We start from the raw sequence: 23,182 nt of genomic DNA, 5'->3' as shown, positions 1-23,182 counted from the left end.
CATTTATGATAATTATTAATTTATTACTATGGTTCATTGCATGGTCAGCCAGATGTTCAGACTGGATTTGATATTTTTATCTACCTATCAAATTCCTCCCAAGGATATGGGATAGGCAGATGTTGATGTTTGATGGTGTTAAAGGTATCATTGCGGGATGTAAGATGTTTCAAGTAGAAGTATGTTTTGCAACTGACTGGAACATTTTCTCATTTTATATCATGTTTTTTGTTCCAGTAAAGATATCCAATTATGTTTTTAAGGGATTAAGCTGTAATTGATTTTATAATTCTTGAAATTCTTGAAATAATTACATTATGAAAGTATATTCCTCTGCTCAATTTCATGAATTAGCCCAATAAATTTGCAGTAACTTAATTAGGGTAGATTCCTCAGTTCTTATTTTTGGTTTAAAGTTTATTTCTTTGTCTCCCCAATTTTTTAATAACATGAAAATATTTAATAACATTTGTAGCATACAAACAAAAGTTAATTGTTTAGATTTGTGCCTCTTTAGAGTATTTTCCCAGCATAGACTCATGCATCTACTTTGTGGGAGGAAATACAAAAGTCTCTGATAGTGGATTAACTGTAGTTAATTTTGACCAGAGATCTCTTTTACACAATTATTTCAACATATTTTCAACATATTCTCATTATATAGTTTTACTACGGAAATTCTTAACAAGATATTGCATGCTTTTCTATGTTATAGACCTTTACTGTTATTAGTATGAGTATACATATTTGGCGGTTTCATGTTCCATCTTGTGCTGCATAAGTGTGATTCTGTCTCATGGTACTGAAGAATTCCCCTGCCTATAATGATACTTTACAAATTACGTACAGACTCAGTGATTAGATATTTATGACTAAAAAGACACAAATAATGCATACAGGCTGGAATCTTAAATACACTTATTAAGGAATAAGCACCATTTCCAGCTATAGGAATGTTCTCCAAGTAAACATAAAATGTATTGCATAACCAAAGGATACATAATGGGATTTTACGTGACTATTTAAAATCTTAGCAAGATTATAAACTACAGGACTATTTATTTAATGCTAGTGGAATTGTAGTGGTTTTGATAGTAACATTGGTATGATTGTCTAGTTAATCTGGTTAAGACGGAAGAATTCTTAAGCAGTCTTTTCAATTAAGCAGTTTATTTTTTATTATTACCTCATTCCTCATTGTAAAAGAGCAGCTCAGTGTCTTACAAAATATAAAACTGGTCACCATAAACATAAACTTAATATCTTAAAAGCAGAAGTAAAGACTTTTTTATAAAAACCCTCAAAAGCAAAATTAACAGGAAATAAATACTTTGGTTTAAAAAAGAAAGAAGAAATTCTTAAACCTTAAGCTTCCCTATGCAGTCCTTTCAGTGACATATGCAGCCTGATTCAATGTTTCTTTACTCAGAAGTCTCTAGGAAGTTTTATATACAAATACACTCTTTCATCAGTTAACACATGTCCCCTGCGCTCTTTATTTATTAGAAATAATTATTTCTCAAACACATACACCTCTTACTTTACTCATCCACTGTGGCTGAATTTCAGAAACCCCCCCCCCCCGCAACAATCGTGATTTTAGGAATTCTCAAAGTAAATTTCAACCAGCGCCATAGCTTCTTTCAGAAACATATCACTTGAGCACTATGTTACCCTTACACATGCATTCGTTGTTCTTTTTGTGTTGGCTTTAAAAAAAAAAAAGAATAACATAACTACTCCCTGCCGATTATTTTCTCGCTTGTTTCAAGCTCTCGCATGTGCCAGCCGGGGCCATCTACAGCGCACCTCGGTGGAGACCGCACGAGCTGGAACAGCCAACAAGCTGGGACGAGCTCCTAGTGCCTATCAGACAGCTCGAATGCCCTATCAGCGAAGGAAACGGGCGGGCCTAACGAGCGGAAATCCAATAGCAGCAGACCCCCTGTACCTGTGCGGTTATAAAAACTCTGCGTGGCTTCCCTCACTTCGCTTCCACAGTATGGCCGGCGACATTAGCTAGCGCTCGCTCAATGCTTTTCTCTGTAACGGGAACACACGGAATACAAGGAACCGAACCGCACCGCATCGCCTGCACGCTTGCCTACTCCGCACTTCTCGCCTTCCATTTCCCTCCTTCCCCTACCCCAAAGGATCCTGAACAACCCGCCACCCTTTCTGCAACCGCTCGCTGATATATATTTTATATATGAGCGCGCGCACCCACACACACACACACATGTATTTTATCTTATAACTTAATATAAGATTACTGCCCCATCCAAGGTAAAACCTGCTTGGGACGGGCTGAGACCCCAAGAAGGCGCCGCGGCCCTGCCTAGAAGCAACAGTCCTATCAGCTGTAGCTGGTGTAGGTGAGGAGGGCGGCGGCGACAGCAGCAGATTTTGGTCGGGGAGCGTCGTTTTAATTTCTGTGGTTGGTTTTGCGGAGTTGTCTCACCATGATGGAGGAGAACGGTGCACACTTCTTCGAAGGGACTGAGAAGCTACTGGAGGTGTGGTTCGCCTGGCAACAGCCCTCGCCGCAGGAGCCGCACGAGAGTAATGGCTCCGGCGACCTCCGCACCATTCCCAGGTGAGTTAGGAGCCGGCAGGAGAGCCGGTGGGAAACGGGAGGGTTAGAAGAACATGGAGGGGGTTAGCCGGGCGAGTGGGGGAATATGCCCGGCCGGTGGCGCGCATGCCCTGGTGAAGAGCGGCCGTCACGCCGCACCGCTGGGCGGGAAGCGAGCGAAGCTAATGGCCGGGGAAGAGGGGCGGGCATGGCGGCTGCTCCATTCAGGACGGCGTTATGTTGCGCGAGGCGAGGGAGGGTCGGGGCCCGCCCGCTCCGAAGGGGAGGGGAGGGACTTTCACCGGGACGGCCTTGCTGGGGGCGGGCACGGGGGGGGGGGGGAGCGAGCCGGCTCCTTGAAGTAACGGCCGCTAACGTCCCCCCCCCCCTGGCGCATGCAGGCCCGGCCTCCGCGTGCAGCGGCTGATGGCAGGCAGGCCTTTTAAGTTCCCTCGTAGGCCGGCGCTCTGAGGGAAACTTAAACAGAAGAGCAGTTCACGTCGGGAAGGGCGGAGTTGTGACCTTGCTAGGGCGGGACGTGACCTTTCCGTGGCTGTCCTTTTAAATTTAAAGCAGGCCTCGGGGATTGCCGGTCGTCGCCTCTTTCCTCCCCCCCGTCGCCCCCCCGGGGGAATATATTCATTTCCAATGCACGGCGGGCTTTCCCGAGTGGGTCTCTTTATTTATTTGGCTTTGCGCTCCTTAACAATGGAGTGTGAACCTAAGTTCTTGTCTTGTGCGGAAGGGAGTGTTTGATCCCGTGGGAAGGTCGAGGGCCGCCGGGATTCTCGCAGGGTTTGGTATGAACCGAACGGGTAGACTTGATTGTTTGTTGGTATAAGAACTCGACGAACCCTAACAAGTTGGTCATCACAAGTGGGCGGGCAGGGCATCCACGGACACATCTCTGCACCAGCATGTTCTTTAAGAGCGGATTGGGTGCTTGGCTTGCAGCCTCGTAAAGAGGCTGGGACTATTCGGGTTTTTTCTCTGAAACTGGCTGCAGTTTAGTTATCTGATTCTTGGCCGCAAACCTTTTGTCGAAGTGTCGAGGAAGCAGAGAAGTTTCTTCTGCTTTTTCTGGTCTCTTCCAAGTACAGTAAAAAAAAAAAATACTAATCATGCAGGCTGTTGAGGAAGCTGGCAAGGATTTTTTTTGTAGAATTTATGGTTTGTTTGTTTGTTTTGCCCCTTAAAGGGTTAGCAAGAGCATGACTGTAAGCAGTGGCTGGGAGTGGGAGGTTTTATGTATGCATTTATTTGCCCTTCTGGAATTCAGGCAATGCAATGGGATAGACAGAAAAGCCCCTCCTGTGTTTAACTCAATTTGAAACCTTTTTTTTTTTTTTTTAAATAGGCTTCAGTCTCAAACTCCAGATGAAAAAGCTGCTCCTCCGTTAATGAGATCAAGCATTACTTTTTAGTGTTACTTTAAGGGGTTGGGTCTGGGACTGTCATCTAGTGGGCATTTCAGGAATGTGGAGGAGGCGCCAACTCCTCAATAGTCATGGGGGAAGGGTTGCATTCTCTACAGCCTTAAATGCACACTAATAGTACTAGTATTTTACTTGCACTGCACGTACAAAATAATAGTTTGAATCTGCTTCAGTAGAATTTAGACATTTTGAAAATTACAATGCCTAGTCTATATGCGTGTTTGAATGAGCTACATTTAGCAGAGAATAATTAAAGGTAAATGGAATAATGTACCCTTTCTGTGTATGTTTATTCTCATTCTCCTCTAATAATGTATGGCTAATGTGCTAAGAACATCAAAGAAATAATGGATAGTTTGGATAAGAAGAAAAACATGTAAAAATTTATATCTGTTCTCAGCTTTATGTAACTTTATGCATTTGTAATTTTTGTTAGCAAAGAGTAGTGAACTGCAGGAGTTTGTCTGCCAATAAATTACCTTTGTGGAATGCTCTCACAATAATTAGTGCACCTTCAGATTTTTTCTGTAAACAAAAGTCAATTTGGAAGGCCATGTCAAATCTCATTGGATAAGAGTTGCATTATGAATCAATTTGCCTCCTGTGCAAAAATGTAAACTAATAATTGGGTTTGTATATTTCTGACATCAAACTACATTATGCCTATATATATCAAATATGTAGTAGCATAATTTAGTTTTATATGACAGTTCTATATTGTTTGAATTAATCTGTTACAGATTTAATGGTTTTGTAATATATTTCGTGCAGATCAATTTTTAACTAAATCAGTTGTTTCACTTGATACTACATACTGGTTTGTGATTTGTACTGTTCATTTTGTAATGCAAAATCTATAAATAGCAAAATATAAGAAACTGCATAGTTACAAGTACCTAGACTGGATGTCTAATTATGTTTTTATTCTCTTTCCTTACAATATTCATATCATGGTACAAGCTTTTCCCTTCTCCAAATTTGTCCTTGAAATTGTTTTTTTATGTGGTAAATTAGGCTGAGAAATTACTGATGCATATCACCTATGATCTTGACCATACAGCATGGAATGTTAAATACCAGTGTGCCCATTCAATTATTCTGGTAAATGTTTAATTATTAAAAGTTACTCTGAATTTATCCATTTATTTTTCTATGGATGGCAACTGTATGTTTCTCTATAAACAATCATTCATGAAGTATGTCAACAGATAGTTTCAGTAATACCCCAAATGCTACTACAGGAATTACTTAAATTTATGATGGTTATAGACCCAAATTACATAAAAGAAATTATATAATGTAAAATACACTCTAGCATATATAGTAAAAGTCTGTACTTGTGTTTAGACTACTGTCATCAATACATGAATTCTGTATACTACTTTTTGACAGCAAGAGTTTCCCTGGAATTTGTTATATGCCAAAAGATACTGTACATAGAATTCATTTGTCCAATCTGGAAATGGGCGAAGAAGATGCCTTAATAGCTCATTACAAATGCCTTAGTAAAAATTACAGTAAAGCAGAATGTGACCCTGTAATTCAATACTCCATCTTTATAAGGACAAAGCTTTCCATCATGTGGAATTTTGCAGTATTTACTCTCCAACACTGCTGACAGTAAGATATTAAACTGTGGTAGTGTGAAGGCCTTCTGAAACACATGTTGATCCAAACATAATGCTAGCTTGAAATAAAATTTCCTTTGACCCAGCATGAGCTCTGATCATGTTAACTAGTTGGGTAATAAAATAACCAAGCTCAGAGATTAACATTTTTGCTTTCACTATTCTCCTGAATCAATGAAGGAGGGATTTTGATATCCGTTGGGAGATTGTTCCACAGGACTGGCATACTACGAAACAGCAACACCTTTGGTTTTAGTTCTCTTCTTTAAGCGGGGTGGGGAGTAAGAGCAGTTTCCCCTTTATAATCTAGTCAGATGGGTCTGTTCAGGTTGGAGTAATCAGTCTTCTAGATACCCAAATGCCAAGCCAGAAAAAGATCTGCAGATAAAGTCATATCCAGAAATCAATTGGTAGCTGGCCCAAGGTTCATGGCACTTGGCACATGCAGATGTGACATGCTGAAATTATCCTGAAATGTTTCTGATGTGTGCATGACAAATATGTCAAAACAAAAATGTTCTATGTACGCCAGTCGTGAATTAGTTCTTTTTTGAGATAGGCTGCAACCATAAAATTGTTTCCACTGAGCATAAGAATAACATACCCCTCTCATAATATGAACAGATGTCCTAATTTTCAGAGATGCATGATAGATATATCCAATCTTGGTAACACATAATGTATACATGTTTCCATATATTCTAGAGTTAGAGAACCTATGGCTTTCCAGGATGGCAAGTGATGAATACTGTTGGACTTGGCAGCAGTGAAATGGCTATGATTTCATATTTCTGGCAGTTTGATACTAATCCAGTCATTTTCACATAATACATTGTCCCCCTTTTTTTAAAGAGCCTGGTATGGATTGTAAATTGCCTAGTCTGAGAAATTAGATGTTATCCCTATCTCTATTGTTTCCTGAGGAAACTTAAGGAGTATGATATCTTCTTGTTTTGCAAAACTCAACTGCCAAAGCAAGAATGTGCTTCAGCAGTCAGTTTTGAAAACACACAGCTCTCTTGTAAGATTATAGTGACTGAAGCTATTGAGTCAGCCAAAATTATATAGACCTTTAAACAGTACTGTAGCTCCTGCCAAGAAACTATAGATAGGGCTGCCGTTTCCTATGAGTTGGTCATTATTTAAAGGGGGAGCATAAGGGTGGGCAAAACATTTCATGCACAGACCAAATCCAAATAATGAAAGTATTCTGTGATTCAGTTCAGCCAAACTATGACCCATCTGGAAGAGTAGGATGAACATTAAGCCACAATGTATTTGTTTGGTATATTAAACAAAATACATTTTCTAGTTTGTGCAGTAGGGTAAGCTAGCTTAATACAGGAAGGAAATATACAGACCTGTGCAACAATATGTTTGTGGTCTTTGGTATAAGAAAACTCTTGCTTTCCTCTGTACAACAACTAGGAAGTATAGAGGTGTTCTGTGGTTTAATCCTATAAAATCAGTCAAAGGATTAGTATTCTGTCTGACAACTTAGTTTATCCTCAGTTCTATCTTAAGATAATGACAGAAGTATTTGGCTTGCTGTGAAGTGTAACAGGCTTGGCATATGTGCATGGAATGGTTGCTGAGGATTTGAAAGTATTCACGAGAATTATATAAGGGATTTTTCACCTAATTCCGAGGAAATAAAAATTATTCCAGATTGTGTATTTTTATCCCTTTATTAATTTTATAAATAACCCAAGGCAGCACATTATTTTTATATATAACTCAAGGAGTACCTAATACCCTTTCCTCTTCCTATTTTCCCCACAACAACAATCCTATTAGGTGGGTTGGCAGAGAAAGTGACTGGTCCAGATAGTTTGAGCAATATGATCTAACTAGTGCAATGTCACAATATACTTGATCAAATATTCAAAATTCAAGAGTGTAATATGTAATTAACTGAATACTGTAATGTCTTTATATTTTATAGTCTATATAACAACTATATAAGTTTCAAATTTAAATAAACTATACATTTTTCTCCTTTGAAGTCATGAATTATGGTGACATCAAGCTCTATAACATAGTTTAGATTTACTACAAGTGCCTAAAGCTTTGACATTTGAATACTAGTATCAGAGGGCATTGGACAAGGTCAAAACCAGGCATTAAATTTGGTTTATAAGAAATATGCAGTATTTCAGCATGAAATACATGGTTTCCAAGAAGTTGGTAATTTAAATTGTCAAGAATCTGTAAAATTCAAATAAGTTTACAAATTCAGATAGTAATTTCTGACTTTCTACCATGTTGTCATTGTTGGTATATTTTTATGTCATTCTTAAATATACTTTTTTAATAAGTAATAATGAGGTTGATAATTATATTATTTGATTAAGTTAAATTATAGATATTGTACAATAGTTTGCACATTCTGTTAAGTTCCTTTTTTATACTGAAATGTAGATTGACCTTTTGTGATAGTACATAGTACCCTCTTATTTTAAAAAATGATGAAATTCACTTAATACTTCCTTTATTGTATTCCTTTTGGCAGGTTTGAGTGGGACAAACTTCTGGAGAATGTGCATTGTTTGATCATAAGTGTGACAAAAACTGACAAGCAGGAAGCTTATGTACTCAGGTAAGTAAATAAAATTCCTGTACACAATGCATGGTCTTGTTTTTAATGTATTACAGTTTTACATAAATATTAATTTACTTGCTACAAAAGTATAAAGTGATGTGCAATGTACAAGTAGTCCTCAATTTAACAACCATTCATTTAGTGACTGCTTGAAGTTTCAATGGCACTCAGGAATATCAGTTGCTCAGTTACCCTTCCTGACTAACTGGCTAGGATGTGATTGATCCCATTGTGTTAATACTTCCATATTGATTGGAAGTGTTCCCCTGCCTCAAGCAGGTAGTTATAAGAACATTATTGAAGAGATCATAGCATGCTTTGCTATGCAGTTTTAAGGAAACTAAATTTTTCGTTTTATGGAGAAAGTGGCTGAAAAGGAGTAGCACTGCAGCTTTTGATGCATCTAGTTAATATTGTTCACACCCATTTTTAAACAGCTTTTGGCAAGGATATACAGAGGTTAAGATTGTTGCCTTAAAGGATGACCCATATAGGTTATTGGACTGGGGAAATATGGCCTGAGTACTTTACCGAGATTTCTGTGCAACTTCTAGTAACATTTAACACTGACTTTATCTCAATGTTTTGATTGTAATGTGGTGCTAACCAATATACAGTGTACAATGTCCCACAGCTTTTTATTTTGTCCCACAAAATCTACATGATAATTTGAGTTGAGTCATTGGATTCAATTCTCCAGTCCTTGAGGACCAGGGTGGATTTGATTTAAATCGAGTTGATTTAAATCACTAGTAAAAAGGCTTGATTTAAATCAACTCGATTTAAATCATAATTTTTAAAGAGCAACTGTCATCTCTACTACTCCTTTGACCCACTGTTGACTCACCGGTAGTCCCAGTGTTGCAGAATATACAGCCTCATGCTACATAACTAAGCTCCATTTCATGCTGAATAAACTAAATTATTTATGTATCTTAAATAGAAAACTATCTTACAATAGATTTTTACCCCAAAAGTTTTTTATTAAAATAAATTCGATAAAAATAAAAAAAATCCGATTTAAATTTTAAAAAAATCTGATTTTTTTTATTTTTTAAAAAAAATCATTGATTTTTATCCACACTGTTGAGGACTCAGGTTCAACGTGTTCTGGGGAAGTTTGGTGACAGTGAAAGTTCTGTGCTAGTTAGCAGTATATTTTAAGAGATTTGCACTGAGTTTTCAAATTCTATATGGCTTAGGACTGGACTATTTCAGAAATTGCTTTTTTGTTGTTAGAAACTTGTCTGACAAGTAAGAGCTACAGAATACGCCCTTTTGAAACTATTCCACTATTGGAGGCTTACCTATTTGGCAGAAAGAAAAGTCATTCTGTGTTCTTGTTTTTGAAAATGGGATTGAGAATGAATTTTCATTATCAAACTGTAATAGAAACAAATGTCTATGGAGATTCTCAATCATCCAAGTCATGGTTATCTCAAATGTGCTTTTCAAAAGGCAACTGGGCTTTTGGGGGTTTTCCTTGAAAACATTTTGCTTCTCATCTAAGGAGTTTTTCAGTTCTCTTCAAGGAACTGAAGAAGCTTCTTGAATGAAAAGCAAAACATTTTCAAGGGAAAAAAAACAAAATAAAGTCCAGTTGCTTTTTGAAAAGCACTTTTGGGATAACCATGACTTGGATGATTGAGAATCTCCATAGACATTTGTAATAGGAAATGTTCTTCTCCATGTTATAGGAAGTAGTCCTATCACATAGATACAATCACTTCATTAGACTCCATTATAATATAGGTCAAAGTTCAGAAAAAAGTGCTTCCTTAACTGTTGATTATATTGTACATAATATGGTAAATACTTTTCACAATGGGGGGGGGAATTCCTAAAAGCACCCCATTTATAATAGCTTGTGGACAAATAATGATCATTTTTTCAAACTGCATCTGATGTCAAAAAAGACTTTCATTTCAACATTATTATAATAGTTTTCTATGTCAAGGCTTTGTTAAAATATTAATATATCAAATTAACATTTGTATTTAAATTATAATCAGTATTAAATATTCATTTTAAAATTAAGATTAAATGCTAATATATCGTACTACTATTAAATATTTTGAAAGAAAACTAACATCACTGTAAGTGCAACATACCCACATCTCGATTTCTTGGAACTTGTGTTGTATTGTTCGGATGTTTTAAATATTCATGCAATTTGAAGTTTGTCAGCCATTCTTGTAGCATGTGATGAAAACAATCATGTATTCTAGCAATGAAGTAAATTGGATGTTTCCATAAACAATTGCATGAGAAAGAAGTGAAAGATACCAGAACTAGATAAAATGCAGCAAGAGGAATTTATTGTTAAGTGTTGCTATTTAATTATCCACAGCACCTTGATCAATAATTGATACTATGCTTATATGCTGATAGTTAAGCTGGTTAAGAATGTGATAGAATTACAGAACTTAAGGTTGAAATCAGTTTATTATTTGTTGTAATACTAGATACAATGAAATGTCTATGGAGATTCTCAATCATCCAGATCATGGTTGTTCCAAAGGTGCTTTTTCAACAGGCAACTGGACTTACTGGTTTTTCTTGGAAGACATTTCGCTTCTCATCCCAGAAGCTTCTTCAGCTCAGTCCATCTGCATTTAAAACACAAAGGCCACTCTTTTGAAGGCTGCAAAGTCCACATTTTGGACAGAGAGGACTGCTGGTTTGAAAGAGGGGTCAAAGAGACCATTTATGTCAAAATTGAACAGCCCTCTCAACAGAGGGGGAGGGATACAACATAATCTATCTCCAGTCTACAATACAATCCTTTCAACAGTTCCAAGTAGGCTCCACACTCATTTGCACCGCTTAGGTGACCCTGTTGACACAGATAAACCTCCAGGTGGCCTCAACAACTCTCTAAAAGAATGCAAATGACCAGCTGTCTGCAAGGAGTAGAAATCCTTCCATTCCCCGCTATCCAGTGAGAGCTGAAGAAGCTTCTTGGATGAGAAGTGAAACATCTTCAAAGAAAAACCAGAAAGTCTAATTGCCTCTTGAAATGAAAACTGAGTAATGCAGTGTTTGTTTGTTACAGCACCTCCAGAAGATATTAGCTGTCATCATTATCATATCTTTATTGCAGAATAAGCGAAATTGTTAGCATAACAAGTAACATTTTAGTGTAATTGTGTGAGATATTCTTAAAAGAAGGAATTCTAACATATTAAAGGGGAATTTTAAGACCTGTAGGAAGCGCCACTTTAGGGAAGTAATTTCAAATTGAAGAACAAGTTAGGGGTACTAGCTTTCCCATATCTCAATCATTTTTTCTCTTTGTTTATGTCTCTTTTTTAAATTTTATTTTGGTTAACATGATGTAGTGCTTTGTCCACAATACCTGTTATTATAGAAGTATATTTCAAAATCAGCTATATCTATGAAAGGATGTCCTTATATTTATTGTGTTATAACCTACTGTTTCTCCAAAGAGTTCAAAGTGGATTACATGGGGTTCTCCTTAATGTTATCTCAGTAACTCTGTTATCAAATAGGTTCAGTTGAATTAATTAATAGCCTAAGTTATCCAAAGAGTTCCATGGATAAATAAGGATTCAAACTTGGTTTAACCATTAATCACCATTCTGATTCTAATATTTACTTCAATATCTGTATTTTGAAATCTGCTTTAATGCACTATGATGCATTTCCTTACCTCAGGATTAGATAAGAGTCTAAACAGAGTTGCCCATGTGGGTGTGGAAGAGTCAAAAGGGACAAATGATGAAAGCAGTATCACTGTAGCATAATGCAAGGTGGATCTTTTTTATGTGTTGCATGCATTTTAAATATCTAAAATCAGGCAATTTGTATCACAACAGCACTGTGCTACTTTTGTTATTTTGATGAAAGCATCAAAGCCTGCAGAAAGTTCTTACTCTAGAAAAAAAGGAAATCAGTGTTTCATGTTGCACCCTTTATACAAAGATTTATACAAATCTATCATTTGGAATTTCTAAAATCCATTCAGATACGAAATATATTAATTATATTTTTGTATTTTTCAGTGAGAGTAGCATGTTTGTCTCCAAGAGACGTTTCATTTTGAAGACATGTGGTACCACCCTCTTACTGCAGGCACTGGTTCCCCTATTAGAGCTTGCTAGAGAGTACTGTGGGTTTGACTCAATTCAGGTAAGAAAAGAAAAAAAATTCTGAGACATCTTCAAAGTTGTTAACTATCAATTATATATTAAATAGTATATTGACTTATTTTTTGGTATATATTTACAAAATATATCAGTAGTAAATGCTGAGCATCTAATAGTAATTTATTATTGTACAATATGTAAGAAATGTTTTTCAGATTAATTCTCCTAATAATATTTCTGGGATTTTCATATCTCATTCATACTCAGTCTTGCACTACATATTATCTTGTCTTCACTCTTGTAGAGCTCTGCCACTATGAATGATCATCTTAAGGTTGCTGAAGATGCAAACTTTGTTGTCAAGAGGTTATGCGGAAATACATTTAAACACTTTTCAGTGAAGTATCAGTGCTTCTGGGAGTTTGGATTGGCGAGTGTCTCAACACAAAGCCCGCAAAGATTCCTGCTTTTAGGATGACATACAGTACAAAATCATTGATCAGTATTGCTAATAATTTTATTGGTGACAAATGACCAATTTGCCCAATATTTTTTTGAAAGTTTTTAAACTTATTTTACCCCACTTCTGACTTATAAAATGCACCCCTCCACAGTATGGCTTTTAACTAATATGGCTATCAGAGGTTGTCTGAGATAGCTCATCTTCATAAAGATGGGAGTGGATATATTCAGATTTTTTGTTTGACTTAAGTTGGGGGCAGCAGGAGGAGAAAATAACATTTTCTTGAAGATGCTGAATAAAAATGCCATACCTGTAAGAAATAAGATACCAACTTCTAAGTGGCAGCACAGACTTAAATCAGATAATCCATATTCATAGTAAAGATGAAATAAGGATACTGCCTCAAATAGGCTGGCTTTAAATGATGCCAATTTAAGGTGGGGGATATTCAACATATGCTATTGGAGGCTTCAGTATGAGGCTTGCAAAATGGTCAGGAGAAGGAAAGATCTAAGAGTTCTCCTTTAAGCTAATTGGCATATATTTTATTAAAGTTCTTGATTCTCCTTTTCTATACTCCTGCTGAAACTGCAAGCAAATGCTTCAAGAATATTGTTCATATCCAACCGTACTCTTACATACTTCCTGAATAAAAAAAATGCACTTGATAAAATGCTAATAATATATATTCATTGTGTTCTTAAATATCAGTTCTGTTCATTATACAAATATGTCACGAACCAATCATTTTGAAGCTTTATAATAACAAAATAGATTATCCTTATTTGAAGAAAGAAAATATAAAAGCTATTGCTATTTCAGAGTTATTTACTGTACAAGTATGCATAACCATCCTATTCTCTGGTTTTAAGTAAATATAAACCACACTGATGTACCAAGCAGAGCTTTTTGTCTCTTTTGCTTCTTCATTTGCAATAACAGGAATATTGGGGATGGGGAGTAATATGTGAGACTTCAGGTAATCTTAAAGCATAAATTCGTTAAAAAATAAAAATAGTATATACTATATACTATATATATATATTTTGGACTATAAAACGCACCGGTGTATAAGACGCACCAAGTTTTCAAAGAGGTAAGCAAGAAAAAAAAAGTTTTTGCCCTCCCCAGCCCCCAGGAGCACTCTGCAGGCTTCCTAAAGCCTCTGTGTGCCCCATTTTTCGTAAAAATGGGATGCATGGGGCGGGGCTTCAGGAAGCCAAAAATGGCTGTATTCGATGTATAAGATGCACCAACATTTCCAACCTCTTTTTTTTTGGGGGGGGGGGGGGTGCATCTTATATTCCGAAAAGTATGGTAGTTGAAAAATTGGTCCAGTTGAAAATAACTGTTATTCTAAAGATGCCACTTTTTAATATTTATACTCCACCTTGGTATCTTTTATGTAGCAAATTATATTGTTTATGAATTTCTAAGTGATTACTGCATTCATTCATTTATTTAAGCATAGATGCATGTCTATATATGTATACAGTGGTAAAACCTTGTACAGTAGATAATTTCTTTTTATATAAGCATGCAATTGAAGAAAACATACTTACTTTATTTGAACTCTTGGTTCCCCTCAGAGCTTCTTCTATTCACGTAAAAATTTCATGAAGCCTTCCCACCAAGAGTACCCACATAGGAATTTCCAGGAAGAAGTAGAGTTCCTTAATGAAATATTTCCAAGTAAGTAAATGTATTAATATCTCTTCAATATTATCTCTTCAATAAGTATAAATGTATTATAATTTCTTCAATTTACAAGTAAATTGAATTTTCTCTTCAATTTGTAAGTAAAATCTGGCTACTCAATGTTTATGCATAGGAGACTGTTCAAATTAGTCATGATTTCATGGCTAATCTGACTGAAAGATATAATAAAAATAATAAAGCAGAAAGTTGCTCTGTCAGCAACATTTTATTTTATTTAACTTTTTCAAAACAATTACCCATGACGATTTTTACATGTGCAACATAGATGCAGTGTTGTTTACTATCAGTTTATGATAGTAAGAATGAAAATGCCATTTGTAACTGAAGCCTAATTTAATACACAGACCTTGCTTTTGGCATGATATATGTAATAGATTTATATGCTAATATTTGTGGAGCATGCATTTTGTTGAAATACTGTAGATTCTTCTACTTAGTAGTATAGAAAATGATTGTACAGGTAAAAAATAGAGGTGTACATTATTTGGATCTGAAGTGGCAAAAGGTGCTTTGGATCCAAGATGAACATGCTATGTACCTGTTGGTTCCTTAAAGAAGCTGTTTACTCAAGGAAAGGTGTAACTTCTTTAAGGAACCACTGAGAGGCTGAGTAAGTATACCCACATCAGACCCAAAGTACATTTCCTGCTTTGGAAGAAAATACTGCACACCTCTAAAAAGAAACTATGTGCTACTTTCTATAATATAGTAACTACAGTAAATTACTTTGATACCAATAAGTATGGTATAGCTATATATTATTTTCTTCACAATATACTTTTCTTTTTCTTCTTCTTCCTAGTGTTTTTTCCCCAAGTGCAGGGTTCTCTTCCCTTCTTTTCTCTTCTCTTTCTTATCAATCAAGTGTTCATCCACTGGTTGCAACAGGAAATAACTGACCAGCTTGTCACCCATCCTGACAAGATGGCTGAGAGAAAATGACTAGCCCAAAGTTAGCCAGCCAGCTTTCATGCCTAAGGCAGGACTAGAACTCACGAATCTCCTTGTTTCTAGCCTGGTGGCTTAACCACTATATACTGCAGTAGTAAATAATTAGGAAAAAATTCTTGACAAAAAAGATGTAATAGTGAATACCTAAAGCCAGAAAATAATTCATTAAAAGCATTTATTGGTACAGTGTTCCATGATTTCTTTATGAGTTACAGAATGTTATATAGATGTGTCTGTTCATATAGTCAGATTTAATCCAGGAATATAATGGAAAAAGTTCTTTTTATAAGACCACTTTTCACTTTATCTGCCACAGATGGAGCAGCATACTGCATGGGCCGTATGAATTCTGACTGCTGGTAAGTTTGCTTCTATCAGTATAACATTTGAAGCGGTATAAATCTTTTTATACCAGTTTAGAATATTTTTTTCTGAAATGCATTTTTTAAAACAGGTACCTGTACACTCTGGATGTCCCAGAGAGTCGAGTAATCAATCAGCCAGATCAAACATTGGAAATTCTGATGAGCGAGCTTGATCCAGCAGTTATGGACCAGTTCTACATGAAAGATGGTGTTACTGCAAATGATGTCACTCGTGTAAGTCTTGAATTGTGGTAATTAAAATAGATTAGATTAATTCAGTGAATATTAGAGCTTTTTGTCCGAACAGCCATTCATTTTCAGGCGGGGTGTGTGTGTGTGGGTGGGTGGTGTTTTTTTTCTTTACATACAATATGTGTTTAATGTCAATTCGTTTACATAGTAATACTTATTAAGTTCCTAATTTCTACCTCTTTTATCCAGCCATTAACAAAACAAGTCCCAGGTTTGAAAATATTCTGTGTTCTTTTCTTTTGGTGTGGTGATAAAAAATACAATTTCCCAATTTTTGGATATTATAATGCTATTTTTTAATGTGGGTTTCTTGAAGACAAATTATACCTATTTTCAATTTTTGTAATTGTGTAAAAAAAATTCCTTTTTAAGGGGGAGTTCAATCCGTTTATGTTCATTGACAGCATTCCACTTTCCTTCTCCACCTTCTTTACTTACTGGTATATATAGGTTTTATTTTCCTAGTTGTTCTTGCCTGTTTCTGTTCTTTTACCCTTGCTCCTTCTTGATCTGCCTTTTCTGTTTCTCCTTCTCATTGTAGATTTCTCTCTTCTACTGTTAGTTCCTCCAGTCTTTTATATTCCACTTTTTCTTTTGCGTCTTTTTCCCCAGACAAGGCTATATAACTATCATAAAATTCTGTTGCCTTACAGAATCCAGTCTCTATCTTTTACCATCCCAATTTATTAAAATTCCCTCTGTGATCAGCCATCTAAAATTTATTTCTCTTTCAATTAATTTAATAGTCAAAAATTTGTATTGCTTCTGTGAATCTCTTACCCTCCTAGGGATCTGTTTCAGAACCACAATCTCTTTTCCTCTATATTATAATGGATCATCTCTTACCTTTCTCAATATTTCATCTCTCATTGATTTTTTCACAAATCTCACATGTACCTCCCTAGTGACCTTGTGTCTCTTTGCATAGCTTGAATTTATTCTAAATATTTCATCTATCTTCCCGCCCCCATCTCTTGTTTCCCTATCTCTAGGGCACCCGTAACAACTCTATAATCAATTCCGGGAGATCTTCTTTATCTTCATATATGTTCTGGTTCTTAAAAAGTGTGCTACTTTTTCCATTTCTAAAACTACGACTGTAGTTTTATTTGCAGATTTTTATTTGCTTGTATCAGTCTTTGATTTATTTCTTCCATTTTTTGTTCTGCTTCTTCTGATTTGTCCTCTATTTTCTGTATTCTTTGTTCATTGTGGCGTTTCTAACAAGTCCTGTGTATAGGTTCAAGATCATCTTGAGGTGGATCCCTTTCTAATCTAAACTTTGTATACCATATATTTTTAATAATGACTTTTTTGACATGTTTATTGTTTTATATCTTTGTTGTGGTATACCATCCATGTAACTTCTTGTGAGATGGTTAGCCATATAAATTTGATAAATAAACAAAATCCTTTGGAAAGTTGATAACAGATAGTCCTTGAATTACAACCATTTGTTTAGTGACCATTTGAAGTTCAACAGCACTGACAAAAGTTACTTATGACCATTTTTCACATTTATGACCGTTGCAGCATTTCCATGATCACGTGATCAAAATTAGGATACTTGGCAACTGGTTCACATTTATGGTAGTTGCAGTGTTCCAGAGTCATGTAATTATCTTTTGCGACCTGACAAGCAAAGTCAATGGGGAAGCCAGTTTCACTTAACAACTTTGTTACTAACTTAACAACTGCAGTGATTCATTTAATAATTGCAGCAAGAAAGATCATAAAATGAGGCAAAACTCACTTAACAACTGTCTCATTTATCAGCAGAAATTTTGAACTCATTTGTCGTAAATTGAGGACTACCTGTACCATCTGCCCCTCAGCTCCATAAAGATAATTACATAGTTCAAATTTGAATGTATTCCAAATTACGGGTTCTTTTAGCATGCTAAAATATTTTCTTGACTATAATTCAACATAATTATATGAGTTTTTTTGTGAGAGGAGGGTTACTTCAAGTCAATGTTGACTCCTGGCAATTGCCTAGACATTTTTTCTTTGTAAAATTTTGGAAGGGGTTTTCCATTCCTTCTCTTTCTATGAAAGACTGCCTGTCCTAGCCACCCAGCTAGCTTTCTGCCAAAGGTGGGACTAGAATTCCCAGACTATCAGTTTTTACTCTGATCCTTTAATCATTACACCAAACTATTCTCTAAGTCATAGTTTAACCTAACAAATAAATAAATCTGTTGAATTAAAGCAGTGAATGACTCCAATCTTCTAACTAAGCAGTGCTCTTATTTCAGCTTTACACTATCAAAACTGGTATTTTTTTTAAGCATTAGTTTCTAGTTGAGTTTGATTTTTAAAAAATCTTCCGGTAAAATACAGAAGCAGCATTAAATTATCTATACAAGAATTCTAACTATTCTAAAGCTGTAGCTGTGGGGCAATTAAGCCTTCATCTCAGATGCACCTTTAATTACTATTGTTTTGCTTTGACAAGAGTTACATCTATAAATATAGAAGAGACCTTGGTTGGAAGTTATTTAACAACTACATTTACTTTTTCTTAAGCTTCTTTCTCTTTCATTTCACTTCAATTCAAAATTAACAAAATACCTAAAGGGAAAACAGTGTTTAACACTTCTCAGAATATTAACTGGAACAATGTTTAATGTTTCATTAAATATTTAATAATGAAATACCTCTAACAAAAACAAAGAGTAACAATAAAACCAAATAACATTTTTTTAAAAGGAGCAAAAGATGGTAAAACTGAGCAATAACAACAACAACAAAATAGGCACATTATTCAGAAGGGGCTTCAATCACCTTAATAAAGAGCCAGATCTTCAGGACTGTGAAAGAAAAATAATGTGGGTCTCAGATGGGACCTCATTATCTGAGAGAAGAAAAGTTTAATGATTTGGATGAAAAATAACTGTGGTAGACATAACATGAATCTTCTGAAATATTCATTAGTATGAATCTTCTTTATTTTATAGGTGAGTGGAATTCGTGACCTGATACCAGGTTCTGTCATTGATGCTACAATGTTCAATCCTTGTGGGTATTCAATGAATGGGATGAAAACAGAAGTGAGTTTGATATTTTTTTCTAAATTCCATTAAGTATTTGCAGAAACAATGTAACTACATTAAAAATACTAACATAGGTTATTTATTTTGCTCCTCTCCAGGGAACTTACTGGACTATTCACATCACTCCAGAACCAGAGTTCTCATATGTTAGTTTTGAAACAAACATAAGTCAGACATCCTACGATGACCTAATTAGGAAGGTCATAGACATTTTTAAGCCAGGAAAATTTGTGACAACTCTCTTTGTTAATCAGGTAAATATCTTTTACTTTGGGAACATGGTACAGATCTTTTAGATATGTTTTTAAAAAACTCCTAAGTTACATAATTGAATTGAGTGTTTGTTTAGTTTGGGAGTAGAAATCATAACCAGTCCCCATCTATACATAAGTAAACAAATAACAGTAACTGAATCTGTAATAAAGGGAATCACCCATCCTCCAATTGACTTAACATCTTTATCAATTAAGGGAAAGTAGTTGAATTTCATCATAACAGACTTAATTGGCATACATTTCTATGGCTATAGCTACCTCATTTAATGCAATCCTTATAAATTTATATGTAGTAAATGTTATGCAACCACTAGACATTCAGAGATGTAAATTTGAGGCATATGCATTCTCTATTATACATATCCTTAAGATAGATGATTTATGGAAATAGAGCTATTCTGTGGGATAGTACCTACAGTTGCTTCCACCATAACCAATTTCTCAGAAATCAACAATAGCTGCATAATCACTGTATTCTGATGTAAAATTTGCTAATTTTAAAGTTAATGTAATTTTCTGATTTTGAATAATTCTTGTAAAACCATAAGTTGCTGATCTTCTTTATGCAATTGATTTGTGAAAGGGATCATTTCAGTTTTACATATCCAGAAGATTGCTGCATATAAATTTAATAAGTAGCCAAGTGCATATATCCTTATATTCTACTTGTTTATTAATCTGGTTGTTCTGTCTTTCTTGTACATATTTTCTAACAGATCTATTCTGTGGTTTTGGGAAGCCAGGAGACATGCTCAATTCTTACTGAGTTCCCTCAGATACATTATTTTGTACTGGTTTTCCTGGTTTCTAAAATTCCTGAGTTTAATTGTTAAATCTATGTTAATTTCATTTTTAAAATTATTCTTTTCATCTATCACCATTGTGGAAATAACATATCCTTTCAAATTAATTTTATTTGCTATTCTATTTTTTGTTCTACATAATCTTATCAATCTCGAAATTATTGTGAAACATTTCTAAACTTATTCCCATACATTCATTCTCTTGTTCTCTTTCAAATAATTATACCTACCAGCTGTGGTTCTTGTCACTCAGCTCAGAAACTGAGTTCTTATACAGGACAGTACATGCCATAGTAATGCTTAAAGCGCCAGAGCACACACTGTTGTATAGTTGAAGATAGTTATTTCTACACATTGTAATATTCCAAAGCTGATTTTAAATGTTTGATTAGTTTTCTCCAAGATTTTATTACTTTTCCTTTCTTCTAGAGCTCAAAATGTCGCACCGTGTTTTCTTCAGCCCAGAAGATTGAAGGTTTTAAGCGTCTTGATCGCCAGATTGCCCAGTTTAATGACTACAACTTCGTTTTTACCAGTTTTGCCAAGAATAAGCAGCAAAGTTGATTAGGAGGAATGAAGAAGAAAAAACGCAAAAATATACCCAATAGAGGTGGTGGTGGTTGCTTTCTAGTAAATGATACAAGGGGCCATATTTTTCATATCCACCTCGTAGTTGCAGAAAGCCCTAGATGTAATCATAGTATAATTTTCAATTGTATGCATTATTATAACAGAGTTTTAGATATATTGCATGAACACTCTCTTCTGTGTTTAGATATTCTATTTCACTTTTGCTGTGAAACTGAAGCGCATGTAGAAACATTTTACTGTATGAGACTCTACAGCATTTATAAAAACAACTCAAATAGGTTTACATGCAACATAGTTTTTCTCCAAGTATCACCCAAAATTCCCCACAGACAAGGATTTCGTCCTCATTAGAATTTCCCCTAGACTTACTTAACTAAAAGACTTAGTTGGCAAAATTTTTTTCATTTGTATGCTGTAACAAATTTTAAAATAATTATTGAATGTGTGGTTTCTAATTGGCACATTTTTGCAACAACTGAATAACAGATTAATAATCACAGTTTAAGATGTTGAAACTGATACCGGTAGAACAAAACTGGTTATGCTTAATGGGATATTTTCACTTTAAAAATATTGAACAATTTTTATCACATTGGATCTGCATACAATTCTACAATGAATTGAAGTGGCAATTTGCTGTGGTTAGCACATTACCTTTTCACCTATGGGTGAAAATGTATTTGTTTAGTTGTCAACATGTTTTGACAGTTGTGTAATTTTTGGCAAATCCATTCTTGCTCCATGTCCTTTGTTTAAAGGCAACCCATAGCAGTTGGTGGCAGTCGTTGGACATCTGTTTTAAATATATAAACAAAATTTTGACAATTAAGGACACAGTTGATTCCAGGCTTTTCAGAGTTCAGATGCAGTTTTGGCATCTAGGAACCTAATCGGTTAGAAGATTGGTGCGCTTTATGGTAATTTTAACAGAGAAATTTGGTAGAAAACGGTGAAATGTGATTTCAAACTACTGCACAAAATAGCTGCCGTTTCTTACTGTGAAATATGCTGGCTCAAATGTTAACTTTATATTAATTCAAACACAGGCCCTTCCACTCTGTAATGTCCTGTGACAACAATGCATGTGATGTTTAAGCTAAATTTAGCAATATTGTGACTTCATCTGTGTTTCTTCCTAATTAATATGCAGTTCTTTTTTACATGGTGTAGAAGGCATTGGGTGATTTCGCTGCAGTGAGCAAATATGAGGAGCCTAAATACAGTCATGTAAAACATTTATATGTAGTACGTTAGTAACAAAATAGACATGGATTTTGCTTCATGGATATTAAATGCAAGTTCCTGAGAGAGCATGTTCTGTCACCTCAAATGCTGTGGGATTTCAGCTGTTGAGACCAGCAAATCTTATAGATGTGTCATTCTAATCCTTGGCTATGTTTTTGATTATGAGTGTTTTGTTCCTTTTGTATTTATAAAGGAAACATTTTTAGTGTTTCTATGTTATTAAACCTACTTGCTTGGAAATCAAGCAATTGGAACATTTTTTTCCTACCAAAATCAATAAATGTTGTTTCTGTGTAGCACCTAGCAGTTTATGGTGCTTTTGCTTTTTAAGGGCCAATTTTTCAAATGTTTTTATAAAGAGTACTCCAAGTCAATAGCACTCTTTGACATGAGATCTGTTCAACTACAGATTCCTTGAAGTAATGCTGGAAATGCAGAACTTTACATAAGCCTTGGATAGAAATAAAGCAGTTCAATGGATCTTCATGAATTAGTAGGCTGAACAAAATGGGAGGGGGATATGTTTGGTGTTTAAAATTATCTCTGGTGTTAGACATGGAACATTAAAATGTACAAAGATATATCTGTACCAGAAATCATAATGCTTCAATAAAAGTTTGCTTTCTAAGCTGCTGCAAATAGTAAAAATGCTACTACCCTGACTTAGATAATTCTGCTTTGTGTTTATAACAACAAAGCCTTGATACAAATTAACAGATGTTACCCATATTTTCTCAATAGTCCCTCTATGTGCTACTGAATGCCAGGGTGATTCAAGAAGATTAAATCTACTGGAAATGCTACTCTTGTTAATCAAACTAGAACTCTGTTCTATTCAATGAAAAAGCATGATGATTAAGAGTGAAAGCTGATATTAAAGATCTTTAAAAGTATCTCATTGTAATACTGTATAATCAATCTTAGAATGTTGTAAAGCTTCATGAAATTTTTACTACCATCTTTAATTTTAAAGACTGGTTTATTATTGAGATGAAAATTTATGAAATCTTCAAAGCTGAATTTACAGATATGCCATATCTTGGAGAGTGTAAGGAGCAAACTCTTATGTGTTCTACTGCTTATTTTTTACTAACTATAACATTTTAACTTGG

At 35.1% G+C, this 23,182-nt stretch overlaps 1 protein-coding gene across 1 annotated transcript; it reads left to right on the top strand.

Moving 5' to 3' along the window:
- The first annotated feature begins 2,006 nt into the window (after positions 1 to 2,006).
- AMD1 (adenosylmethionine decarboxylase 1) lies at positions 2,007 to 22,703 on the top strand. The gene is made up of 9 exons (XM_070932813.1): positions 2,007 to 2,596; positions 8,152 to 8,238; positions 12,267 to 12,393; positions 14,403 to 14,505; positions 15,800 to 15,842; positions 15,938 to 16,082; positions 19,061 to 19,153; positions 19,255 to 19,410; positions 20,664 to 22,703. Exons 1-9 carry the CDS (start codon positions 2,463 to 2,465, stop codon positions 20,796 to 20,798), a joined length of 1,023 nt encoding a protein of 340 aa, XP_070788914.1. The 5' UTR covers positions 2,007 to 2,462; the 3' UTR covers positions 20,799 to 22,703.
- The last annotated feature ends 479 nt before the right edge of the window (positions 22,704 to 23,182 follow it).

Source organism: Pituophis catenifer, unplaced genomic scaffold (assembly GCF_029215685.1).
Source record: "Pituophis catenifer annectens isolate HBS135680 unplaced genomic scaffold, rPitCat1.0.hap2 SCAF_1, whole genome shotgun sequence".
Classification (NCBI taxonomy): Eukaryota; Metazoa; Chordata; class Lepidosauria; order Squamata; family Colubridae; genus Pituophis; species Pituophis catenifer.
The sequence above is the reverse complement of the archived record's forward strand: the minus strand, read 5'-3'. Positions and strand labels throughout refer to the sequence as shown.